This window comes from Vulpes lagopus, chromosome 12 (genome assembly GCF_018345385.1).
Source record: "Vulpes lagopus strain Blue_001 chromosome 12, ASM1834538v1, whole genome shotgun sequence".
NCBI lineage: Eukaryota > Metazoa > Chordata > Mammalia > Carnivora > Canidae > Vulpes > Vulpes lagopus.
This window is the reverse complement of record NC_054835.1, coordinates 58,422,771-58,434,864: the sequence shown is the minus strand read 5'-3', so window position 1 is coordinate 58,434,864 and position 12,094 is coordinate 58,422,771. Positions and strand designations below refer to the sequence as shown.

Genomic DNA, 12,094 nt, shown 5'->3' with positions numbered 1-12,094 from the left:
GGAGGCCACATCCCATTCGGCCATGCCTCAGAGCCACCCTTGCTCGCATCACAGCCAGCCCCGTCATCTCTGCGGAACGGAACGACTGGGTTCCAAATCCGCCCGCGTCGTGGCCAAGACCAGGCAGGTCCGACGCCCGCCAAGCCCCGGAGTTGAAACGCTCCCAGTGAACGAGCCGAGGCCGGGCCTCACCCTCCAGCTAGAGGACGCGCTCGGGCTTGCTGCTCTGGCCAGCGACCCAGGAGCCAATCGCCTTGCCCGGCCTGCCCCTCCCCTTCCTTCTCCTTGGACCCTGCGGCCTCGGGCCTCCCTCCCTGGCCGCTGCGTCTGTTGGCAGTGGGCACAGGGAGGCCTAAGCGGTCCCCTGACTCTAGGGTGGCCTCCAGGCTCAAATGGGACCATGACCCGGAGCACAGGATGGAGGCACCTTCCATAGACTGGGGCGGAGGGCTTGGCTGGCTCTCAGGTGTGGGGAGCAGGTTGGAGGTCCTTTGTTGGGAAGGGACATCGGGGCTGTCCGCCCAGGTCACCAAAACCAGTGCAGAATTGGGCAGAAGACCCAGGGATTGGGGAAGCAGGTGCCCCGAGGTGGGCGGGCGCCTGTGTTTCCGTAAACAAAGAAACCGGGCAGCTCATCTCAGGAACTAGGGGTGGAGGGAAGGCTGCTAAGAGAATCGCCGACAATTTCCTTCATAAAAATGCGATCTGAGAGCATTTGATTTCCACTTTCACTCCCCCCTGCCCCCCGCCCCAACACAAGCACTGTCTCCAAAGACACTCAAATTGCAGCCATATGGGGCTAAAGTAATAGGAAGCAGTTACCTTATTTACTGCAGAGGCTGCGCACTCCAACCTGACAGCCACAGCCTAGGGCAGCGGCGCAGTGGGCTTAAAAGCAGAGGGTTCCTGTTCTTTGAAACTTTGTTTTGTTTACTCCCAGGGGTGCACGCGGGAAAAGCAATTATCTAACTTTGAAAGAGAAAAGCAGTTGTGTGGAGGAAAGAAGAGGTGGTGAGAGTTGAAGGATTCAGGAAGGGACATTCAGTAAGAAAGTGGGAAGCGGGGTTCCAGGCTCTCCTGGTTTCTAAGTCAGCGGCGACGGGAACCCTTGCGGATGCCGCTGGGGTGACGCCTCCACACGCGGTCCCCCTCCCCGGCCTAGCGCCCTCTCCTGGCACATACAGGCATCCTGGGTGCCCCACGGCGGAGGCCCGGGCTCTGGGTCCTGCCGCACTGCAAGCCCATTTCACAGACTGCTACCTCTCAGTCTTCCAGCCCTCCGGGAGCTCAGGTCACTCCCGTCACCGGTTTTCCCACTCTCTGCAACCCTGCTCTGTCTGGGACAGCTGGTGGCGGGTGCCAAGCAGGGGGTAACGCCTCCGCCTTTGGGGTTTACTTTGGTCCGCAAGACTGAGTCTGCTGCTGGGAAGCACCGGGCTCCGTCTGATGTCAGATTATTCTATACCTCCCGTTCCCCTCTGGACTGAGTTCTGTCTTTGCTGTGGGCTCTGCAGGAATAATTCCCGATGTTTGCAAACTCAGACACCTCACAAGCGATCATTTTGTTCGCAACCGGAGTTTTCACTACCAGGCATAAGGAAAGGCAGAGAGGTGCAGCCAGAAAGCGAGGGGGAACATTTCTCAGTACCCCTCCAGAGGAGGGGGCCGTGCGTAGCCCCACCAGGGTTTGCATCTCCCCGCTTCAAGCTCCCAGGCATGCAGGCAAAGAAGGAAAAGGGAGACAGGGAGCAAAGGAGAGAAGCAGGAGGGAGAAAGGAAGGGAAGAGAAGGAAGGGAGGGAGGAAGGAATAAAAAGAAAAAAAGAAGGAGAAAAAGAGAAACCCAGAGGGAGGAGGCGCGCTAACTTTTTCAGCGTGAAACTGAAACCATCGACCTCTGCACGCCTCGTGCAAACTCCCGGTCTGTGCAGGCACCCAACGCAAACACAACTCCCGGGGACAGGGCTCCAGTAACCCTATCTGAAGGGAAACCGCCACTCCTTGCGGGCGCAGGGGTGGGGGGAGGCGGGGGCGAAGCGGGTCTGGTCCTCCGGCCGCTCCGCGGAGACTCCCTCCCTCCGGGCTCCCAGGTGGCCCTCGACACCGGCCCTGCGGCCGTGCGGGGCCCGGGCGGCCGCGCAGTGCGCCCTCGGCGGCCGGCGGATTCCAAGAGGGGGCAGGCGGGGGGCGCGCACGGCGACCCGGGCCCAGGGCGGAGGGTGGGCTTTCTCTGGGCGGGGAAACCAGACACTTATAGGCGGCTGAGGCCGACTTTATTTTTACTGCCCAAACTGTTGGAAAGTATTTAAGCTTAAACAGAAACAGCTGTATCGCTGGCACCGGCCAACGAAACTATTTGTTACCGGGAATGACTTTTTATGATTAAGGACGCGGCCGTCGGCGGCCTCTCGCGGGCGGCCCGCGCGGGTCGGCGGGGCGATCTGGCCGTCGCCAGCTCGCGGTTCGTTAAGACAGAACGGCCGGGGATGGGACCGCTCAGCCCGGCGCCCACCTCCTCAAGTCTGGGAGCGAGGCCAAAGCTGGGAACCCCGCGCGCCCAGGGCGGGGGCGGGGGCGGGGGCGCGAGGCAAGGCGCGCGGGCCGCGCCCCTGCCGCGCGCCCCCCGGTGCGCCCCTGCCGCGCGCCCCCCGGTGCGCCCCTGCTGCGCGCCCCCCCGGTGCGCCCCTGCTGCGCGCCCCCCCGGTGCGCCCCTGCCCGCGCGCCCCGCAGCGCCCCGCGCCCGCCGCGCACCTGGGCCTGGACGGGAGGGCCTGGACGGGAGGGCCTGGACGGGAGGGCAGCTTTCCGCTCCGGGCTCCCGGCCTCTCGGGCTCAGGCTCCTTGGCTCACCCTTGCTCGCCCGCTCTCCCTCTTTCTCGTTCTCTCGCCCGCCCGCTCTCCCCGCTCCCCCCTTTCTCTCCCTCCATCCCTCGCCGAGGGAAGCCGCTTCCCGTCAAGTGAACCAGCGATGTTTTAACTGAATCCCGGGTTCCGAGGACCGCGTGCGGTGACTGGCAGCGCGGGCGGGGAGGGGAAAGGCTCGGGGAGAGCCGGGTCCGGAGGGCGCTGCGGTCCCCGCCGCCGCCCCAGCCCCGGGGCCCCGCGAGCCGAGCGACGGCGCCCCCGGCCCCCGGCCCCGGCCCCCTCCCGGGCCCGCTACGGTCGCCCGCGGGCCGCGGTCTCCCCGGCAGCACCGGCCCGCGCGGTGCCCCCGCCATCCCGCCCGGGGCTCCCGGGCCGCGCGCCTGCTGCGCCGTCGGGAAGAGCCGCCGACAGGAAGTGCAGGGCGCAGGCCCGCAGGGCAGGTCGCGCCCCCCGCCGCCGGTCCCGCCGCCCGCCGAGCCCGGGCCCTCCCCCAGCACGCCCAGGCCCCGGGCAGGGGGCGGCTGGCGGCGGCGGCGGCGCGCGGGGCCGGGGCCTGGGGGCGCCGAGCAGCTCGGGCGGGCGGCGGGGGCAGGTGGCGGCGGGCGGCGGGCGGCGGGCAGGGGCCGGGGCCGGAGGAGGGCGCGCGGCGGCCCCGCGGGGTCCCGGGGCGCGGGGAGGCTCGGGCGGGCGCGGCGGGTGGCCCGGGTGTGCCTTGGGCTTGCGAGCTGGGCGCGAGCGCTCGAGGGCCCGAGGGTGGCCGAGGCCGGGCCGCGCGACCCGAGACAGACACAGGCACATTGATTCGCTAGCGGGATGGGGCGGGCGGCGGCGGGGGAGGCCGTCGTCATGGAGACCGAGGCCGGGCGTGCGGCGGGGCGGGGGCGGGGCGGGGGCCGGCGGGGGCGGCTCTCGGGGTCCCGGCAGGGCCCGCGGCGCCCCGGCACCTGTGCATTGTGCATTGTGCGGCGCGGGCGGCGGCTGCGGGGGAGGGGAGGGCGCGCGTCCCGGCGGTGGGGGTGGGGCGGCCGGGGTCTGCCGAGGGGGCGGGGCCCGGCTGACACCCCCGCGGGGGTCCCAGCGAGGGCCCTGGGGGCCGGCGAGCACCGGAGGGACGACTCGGCGGCGGGGGAGGGGGCCCCCGGCGAGGACAGAGGGCGGACGGCCCCCTCGCCAGCCCGGCAGACTGACAGCGGCCGGGCCCGCCCTCCCCGCGACGTCACTTCCGGCGGCGGCCCCCACCCGCCTCGCGCCCGTCTCTGGAGTAGCCTCGGACTCCGCCCCCTGGCGATTGGAACGCGGGTCACGTAGCAACGCGGGGGAGAAAGGGAGAGGGGCGTGGCCCGGAGCTCGGCCAATCAGCGCGCAGGGGCGCAGGCCCCAGCCGCTCCGCTTTAGCAACGTCGTTAGCAACACGTGGGGCCGGAGGAAGCGCGGGGCGGGAGGGGAGGGGGAGCGGGCGCGCGGGGGGGGGCGGGGAGGGAGCGGGCGCGCGGGAGGGGGAGGAGAACTGACGTCAGCGGGAGAGTATTATGGTCTGTCGTGCGCTGGCTGCTGCTTTTCTGCTCCTGGAAGCGGCCAAGGGGGAAGCGGCGAGTCAACATGGAGCTTTCGGCGGTGGGGGAGCGGGTGTTCGCGGCCGAAGCCCTCCTGAAGCGGCGCATACGGAAAGTAGGTGCCCCCGGGCCTCGGGCCGAGGCTGGCCGAGCCCTCCCCTCCCGGCCTGGGTTCCCTCCCCCGGCTGCAGCCCAGCTTCCCTTCCCCCAGGTCCCAGCAGCGGCCGCGGCCGTGGCGGCGGCGGCGGCGGCTCTGAGCCCAAGCGCTTTCCTTAGACTTGCAGCGATGCACAGATTGCATGGGTGGGGGGCGGGGTGGGGGGATGAACGCCGGTGCATGCACTTTGTGCAGCGTTTCGTGCAGGGGGTGATGCAGCGAGCGCGTGCCTTTCGCGGTGGGATTTCGCGCATTCATTTGGTGCATGCATTTTTTGCATGTATTTCTTGTGTCCTCGTCATGCATTTCTCCCCTTGCACACACACATTTTCCCCTTTGCATCCGCAGGGACGCATGGAATACCTCGTGAAATGGAAGGGCTGGTCGCAGAAGTAAGTAGGTTATATGCAATCCTCAACCCCAGACTGTTGTTCGGGAGGTTTCTTTCTTCCTCTTTTTTTTCCCTTTACGTTGAAATACAACACAATGCAACAAGAAAAGTTAGAGACACACACACACACCCCCGCCGCTCTTTCCCTGCTCCCGGGACTGACGCCCACTTCTTCCTGATTTCCTCTAGGTACAGCACATGGGAACCCGAGGAAAACATCCTGGATGCTCGCCTGCTCGCAGCCTTTGAGGAAAGGTACAGGCCCTCTCAAGCCTCAGGCCCTCGCTCAGGGACACAGGTCCAGTCTGGACTGCAGTCCCACTAGATTCTTTACTCACACACCCCCTTTCTCTCTCTTTCTTTCTTCTAGGGAGCGGGAGATGGAGCTCTACGGCCCCAAAAAGCGAGGACCCAAACCCAAAACCTTCCTCCTCAAGGTAAGATGGCAGTGTCCAGCCACCGGTGGGCAGCACTGCAGTAGTGTGAGGTTTTGGGGAAGGGGGCCCTGAGGGCTTGTGGTCCTTTGGGGTGTCCGCTCTTGTTGCCTATTTATGATGAAGGAAGGAGTCCCCAGACAGGGGACTGTCACCAGGTCAGTGGCAGCCCCAAGGGGTGTCTGGGGGAAAGGGGCTTAGCCATACTAGAACTGTGCCCACAGCCATCCCAAATAGATGCGTAATCAAATACAAGCAAGAAGCGGCGCTTGCAGCAAATGGCTTCTTTCAGACAAATTCTCTACCACACCCCCCTGGACGCTGTGCCTAAGCCCCACCCCCACCCATATAGCAATTCCTGGGCATCAGAGGGTAAAGCAAGGAGGCTCCAGTGGAAGAGGGGGGTCCTGGGGAGGGAGTGGGCTGGGACCCTGCTCTGCTTTTGACATGCCTTCTCTCCTGCAGGCCCAGGCCAAGGCAAAGGCCAAAACATACGAGTTCAGAAGTGACTCTGCCCGGGGCATCCGGATCCCCTACCCTGGACGCTCCCCCCAGGACCTGGCCTCTACTTCCAGAGCCCGTGATGGCCTGCGGAACATGGGTCTGTCCCCGCCCGGAAGCAGCAGCAGCACCAGCAGCACCTGCCGAGTGGAGCCCCCTCGGGACCGGGACCGAGAGCGGGAGAGGGAGCGCGAGCGGGAGCGAGAGAGGCAGCGCGAGCGCGAGCGGGGTGCCAGCCGCACGGATGACAAGCCCAGCTCGCCGGGGGACAGCTCCAAGAAGCGAGGCCCCAAGCCCCGGAAGGAGCTCCTGGACCCCTCGCAGAGGCCCTTGGGAGAAGCCAGCGATGGCCTCGGAGATTACCTCAAGGGCAGGAAGGTGGACGAAGCCCCTCCCGGGGCAGGGAAGTTCCCCGCTGGCCACAGCGTGATCCAGCTAGCCCGGAGGCAGGACTCGGACCTGGCCCAGTGCGGTGTGGCCAGCCCCAGCCCCGCGGAGGCCACAGGCAAGCTGGCTGTGGACACCTTTCCGGCCAGGGTCATAAAGCACAGGGCCACTTTCCTGGAGGCCAGAGGCCAGGGGGCCCTAGACCCGGGTGGCCCCCGTGTCCGGCATGGCTCAGGCACCCCTGGCTCTGTGGGGGGCTTGTATCGGGACATGGGGGCCCAGGGGGGAAGGCCCTCCCTCATCGCCAGGATCCCAGTGGCCAGGATCCTGGGGGACCCAGAGGAAGAGTCCTGGAGTCCCTCTCTGACCAACCTGGAGAAAGTGGTGGTCACTGACGTGACCTCAAACTTTTTGACCGTCACCATTAAGGAAAGTAACACGGACCAAGGCTTTTTTAAAGAGAAAAGATGAATTGCTGGGTGGGTGATCCCAGGACAAGAGAGCAGGAGAGAGAGTGGGAGCGCAAACTTGGCATCATGCTTTTTATTTCTGGGTGGGAGGCGGCCTTCTGGCTGGTCCTGTCCCCAAACTTCACACGCCCAGCCCGTTCCATTCCTCCTCCCTCCCCTCAGTTTTGGTTGGAAAGAGTATCTCTAGAGTTATATTTTCTATTAGATGTAAATATGTTATTTAAGAAAAAATATCTAAATATATATATTTCAACTCTTGAAGTTGTTTTATTTAAACAAGGAGAGAGAGAGAGAGAGAGACTCAGTGTGGTTTAGTTGGGGCAGACGGGCTGGGTCGCCGCCCCTCAGCCACCCGGGCACTAAGGAGGCTGGGGACCGGGGTACTGGACCTCTGATGGTGTCTGGAGGGACCCACCTCACCCCTCCTTCCTTTTCCCACAGCCCCTTGGCAGACCCCTGGAACCAAGGCAGGACCCGGATTTTTTCTCTCTTCCCATTGGCCCAGCAGGCCAACAAAAGATTGGCTCCCCAATCAGAAAAAAAGGGGGTGGGGTCAGTGTGTTTTGCCTTTTTTTTTTTTTTTTTAAGAGTAAGAAGTCTGTTTGGGGGGGGGAAAGTATTAACTTGAATAACTTTTGTGTGTGATGTTGAAGGTAAAAAGTTGCAGGTGGGTGGGGAGCATCAGATTCTCCCCCAGGACCACATCAGGAAATGCACTTTACGGGAGATGTGTGTGTCACACACGCCCATCAGATCGTGTGTACGTCATGTGGATAAAAATCTCCCAGTTCCCTCGATTCCTTTCCTTACTCCACTGAAAGAAAAGAAATGCAGCGAATCTGTTTACATTCCCGAAATGCCAGGATAAATTGGGAGGATTGCATGTCAGTGCCCAGAGTTCGAGACAGTTGTTGTTTTACAGGAGAAGTGTTTGGGGGTGGACTTGTTCCCTTCCGCGTCCTCTAGCCTCGCCAGGAGAAGAGCCGGTGGCCCCCACCTCCCAGGAAGAGTTGGCCCGGGGAGGGCGGGCCCCGGGCCGGACGGGCCCACCCTGCGGGACCCACGGAGGGCGGCGCGGCGGGCGGCGGGCGCGGCTGGGAGCGGGGGTCGGCGCCCAGGCCTGGCCGGGAGTGCGGCGGCGCCCGGGGCTCGGGGCTCGGGGCTCGGGGCTCGGGGCTCGGGCGGGCGAGGGGAAGGAGGGGCGAGGCGAGCTTTCCATCCAAGAATGCGCATCAGAACTTTTGCTCCCCCCCCCCAACTTCTTAAAAGCAAAAGCTATAATTTATAGGCCTTTTCGATTCGTGGAGTGTTCTCTATTTGAACTCGACATTCAAACTCCGCCAAAGGGGGCGGGAGGAGCGGGAGTTGAAAGGAGGCGGCCGCGGCGGGGGAGGCCGGGCGGCGGCGGGGCCCGGGGCGCCCCCGTGCGCCCCAGGCACGCAGGGCGCGCGCCCCTCTTTGGACTCGAAAGCACAAATCTGTCCCCCCAGCCACCCACACACCTCCTTGTCTTCGAGGGCTGGTCCTGCGGCCTCCCCCGCCCTGGAAGGGCTGCGAGGGTCCCACTGCCCACCGCCTGGGGAGGGAGCGCCTGGGGGCCCCCCCCCGCGCGCGCGCGCGCGCGCGGGAGGAAGCACAGACTCGGGGCGAGCGAGGCGGGGCCGGGCCGGGACTGGGGGGTTCAGGGTGGGGCCTCCAGCCCTGTGCCCCTCCGGACTCCCTCTCTCCCCGCCTCCCTCTCACCTCCAGACTTTCTTGCCTTTAAAGAGAGGGGGTACAGTAAGTGGAAGACGGTGTACTACATGATTTTATTTGTTTTTGAATATCAAATTGCGCCTATATAAAGAAGCCCCCCGGAATGGGGATTTTTATCTGCTCACATTTGTAAAACTGGTATTTTAGACTTTGTATAAAGAAGCGCCGTTTACCAAGTGTATCTACTACATGTGGACGCTATTTTCAGATGAAGCTTCAATGGAGGGACACGTCTGTGACCCAGTGGACGGCGACTCGGGGATGCGCGTCTACCTGGCTGTCGCCTTCCTTTCTGTCTCCCTCCCTCCGTGGGCTCCCGCCTCCCTCCCTCGGGGCTGATTCTTCTCCTTCCTTCTGACTTCCCTCCCGCGGGCCAGCCTGGCTCTGCCCCCGCCGCCCCTCTGTCCACCGTCTGTCCGTGGCCGTGCGTCTGTGTCTTCTCCGCTCGCTCTTGCGATGCTGACCTGGGGGGGGGTGTGGGTGGGCAGGGGCCAGGGCCGCGTGGCTGAGAGTCTGCAGCCACTCGGGATGTGCGCCTGTGGGGTTTATTTAATTCTAAGATTTGTACAAATCTCGAATCGATCCCCGCCTCAGCCCAAGAGTGAAGCTTCAGTACCTATCTTCCGCGGTCGTGAATGTCTGTATCCAATACCGCTTTCTACGTGTTTAAATATATACTTTGTAAATAGAGACGTGTCTCGGTTTTGTTCCTTCCCTGCCCCCCTCACCCCACCCCCCACTCCCATCCCCATCCCCATCCCCATCAGAGCAGAGGGACAACCACCCCGGGAGAGAGCACCCCTTCCTCCTGTCTCATTACCCACCCCATCCACCACCACCCTCGCCCCCGTCGGCCCGGAGGATTCCAGCTGCAGAGGCCTTTCCCCAACTGGGGGAACTTCCCAGCTAGGGGAGGGGGAGAGGGGGCTCCAGAGGGACTGGGCTCTGACTCCACTCAGTCCCCAGGGGGGAGGCCGCGGCTCTTCTCACCTACTGGCCACATTCCTCTGGGTCCCGGGCAGACCTTGGGGACACCGGGAGGATGGGAGCAACCTTTAGGGTCCCTTTTCTCCTGGCGGCGATCCCCCTGCGAACCCCACCCCTAGGCCCGATGGCAATGGTCCCCGAGGCTCTGGCGCCCCCGGCCGGGGCCCCTGCGGTTCCCCTGCCTGCTTCCCGGGGCTGTCCTGGGACCCGCCCCCCAGACCCACCCAGCCTCGCCAGCGCTCCCCGAAATGCAGCGCCTCGCGCCTATTGATTGAGGAATTGAATTCGCGGGTATTGCTAGGCAACTGGCTGCTCGGAGCCGGCGCAGAGCACGCTGATGTGATTAGTGAACCTGGCGCTGCCGGCGCAGCCCCGCGCCCCCCGCCCCCCGCCAGCCTCTCCGTCCTCTTGGGGTGGTGAAGCCCCAACGCCGGGCGAGGCGCGGTCGGGGGGGCGGAGCAGGGCGCAGGGTGGGGATGGGGGCTCTCGGCCCTTCCCAGCCGTCGGCTGTGCGGGGCGCGGTCGTGGGGCAGCGCGGGGGCGGCCTTTGGGCGCCCCACGGCGTCGGTCCCATCCCATCCAATCCCATCCCATCCCATCCCATCCCATCCCACCCCATCCCACCCCACCCCATCCCATCCCACCCCATCCACCCCATCCCATCCCATCCCACCCCATCCCCATCCCATCCCATCCACCCACCCCATCCCATCCCACCCCATCCACCCCACCTCATCCCATCCCATCCCACCTCATCCCATCCCATCCCACCTCATCCCATCCCACCTCATCCCATCCCATCCCATCCCATCCCATCCCATCCCATCCCATCCCATCCCCATCCCCATAACCCCGCGCAGCCCTCGCCGCAGAGAAGCCCCGACCTGGGCGCACGGCCTGGCACGAAGGGAGGGGCGTGGGGACGGTTCGCCCGCGCATCTCCTGTCTTCCGCCAGCCGGTTGCGGACCCGCCCTTGGCGGTGCTCCCCGCGCCTCTTTCCCCAGTTTCGGAGAGCTGAGTGGGAGGACCAGGGGGAGGGAGCCAGCGGCACAGGGCCCAGGGCAGCGGGTCACGGGGCGCTGGGTGCCCTTCGGACTCGAGGGGCCTGCGCAGTTGGGGCGGGGAGGGAGTAGGGTGGCCCGGCCAGGGGCGCCACCAGCGACCAGCCCCTGAGCCGAGGCCCCGCTGCCCGGTCGGGGACTCCCTCCAACCACCTCTCCTGGGTGTTGGGCACTGGCGTGGACTGGTGTTTAGGAGGATGCGAGGGCGCCGACCCGGTCCCCCTTTCCCGGCTGGCTGGCCACTGTCCACCTCGGCAATGGCCGGGAGCTCCTGGCGCGGCTTCTGATCCGGGGAAGGTTGGCCAAGAGCCGCCAGGTGCAGAGGCCTGGCCCGCAGTGTCGCCCCGCTCTGGGTCGGCCCCCCTGCGGCCCTACAGCACCGCCGCGGGCAGCTCTGGAACCTGGATGGCTCCCCGGAGCGCGGCAGATCGAATCCATCTTCCTGTCCCTTTGATGCTTACAGCGCGCCGGACCCAGGCGAGGCCTGTGCCTGCACCGCAGACCCGCCGCCCGGAGGCCGGCACCCAGCGCCTGGGGGTCATGCTCTGACATCCTCCAGGCCCAGAGGGGGCCTTGGATCCAGCTGGTCTGAGATGGGGGCTGCTCAGTGCTGGGCGGCGCTCCCCAGCGTCCAGCCTTGGGGGCCTGCACCCGGGAGAGGAGGCTGTGGCTTGGGGTTGGGGCCGGGGCTTTCTTCCCGAATGGAGGCCGCCGGGGGCACCTGAGTGACGGGGGGAAGGGGTCGCGCAGCTCGGTTCCCCGGGCAGCTCCAAGCCGGCGGCGGGGACGTGCCCCCGCGCGTCCCAAGAGCCGGAGGCTCCGAGTCTGCGGGTCACGCGCGCCCTCTAGAGGCCACGGCCTCACCCCTCCCCGCGCCCACCCCCTCTGGGCCTTAAGATTCGCCTTGGGCTCGCGGCCGGTGCCTCTCTGGGGCTCGTGGGCCCCGGGAGGGCCGCAGCTCCCCCGCCCAAGGGCACGCTGCAGCGGGCCACGGTGGCCCCCCTCTGCGCCCTCTCCGCGGGGAGGAGGGGCTGGTCAGCGCCGGGATCCTCGGAGCCTGCTGGCCCATCCCGCCGGGCGCCCTGCGGCTGGGCCCAGTCCAGGAAGGCCGCGGGCCGGGTCGGGCCCTTGGCAGCCCAGCCCATTCCTCTGGGAAGGCGGTGGATTAGGCCATCAGACCCGCTGCGCAGAAACGAACAAAGGCCGGCGTGGGTCAGGGCCCCGCACCCGCCTGGCCGGGGCTCCCACGAGAGCCCAACCCCGGCTGCCCGCACCTACTCCTTCCCCGCCACCCTCACCCCCTTTCGCAGCTCTCCAAAGCCAGAGGACCGGTGCCCACCTTCTCCAAAACAAAATAGCTCCAGCCTCTGCAGGGGCGACAAAGAAAGCAGGGCTGCGGCCTTGCCCCGCAAGGGTTGCGCTTCAAATTCTCGGGCCTTCTCTGCAGAGTGGGTTCTATTTCTATTCCTCCCCCTGCAGGAAAACATTTCAGGCCTTGCCTCAAACTAGCCTTTCAACTTCCAGGTCCAACTT

The 12,094-nt window shown here is 65.6% G+C and overlaps 1 protein-coding gene across 1 annotated transcript; it reads left to right on the top strand.

Annotated features, from left to right (window-relative positions):
• Positions 1-4,342: 4,342 nt before the first annotated feature.
• CBX8 (chromobox 8) lies at positions 4,343-9,161 on the top strand. Its single transcript, XM_041726389.1, has 5 exons — positions 4,343-4,532; positions 4,923-4,966; positions 5,155-5,220; positions 5,336-5,402; positions 5,865-9,161. The coding sequence occupies exons 1-5, from the start codon at positions 4,464-4,466 to the stop codon at positions 6,756-6,758; spliced, it is 1,140 nt and encodes a 379-aa protein (XP_041582323.1). The 5' UTR covers positions 4,343-4,463; the 3' UTR covers positions 6,759-9,161.
• The last annotated feature ends 2,933 nt before the right edge of the window (positions 9,162-12,094 follow it).

Excerpts from the sequence above, each read along its gene's own strand:
- CBX8 (XM_041726389.1), top strand. The coding sequence starts at position 4,464 with ATGGAGCTTTCGGCGGTGGGGGAGCGGGTGTTCGCGGCCGAAGCCCTC. Across the intron at positions 4,533-4,922 it reads TGAAGCGGCGCATACGGAAA|GGACGCATGGAATACCTCGT; the intron begins GTAGGTGCCCCC and ends TTGCATCCGCAG. Across the intron at positions 4,967-5,154 it reads TGGAAGGGCTGGTCGCAGAA|GTACAGCACATGGGAACCCG; the intron begins GTAAGTAGGTTA and ends GATTTCCTCTAG.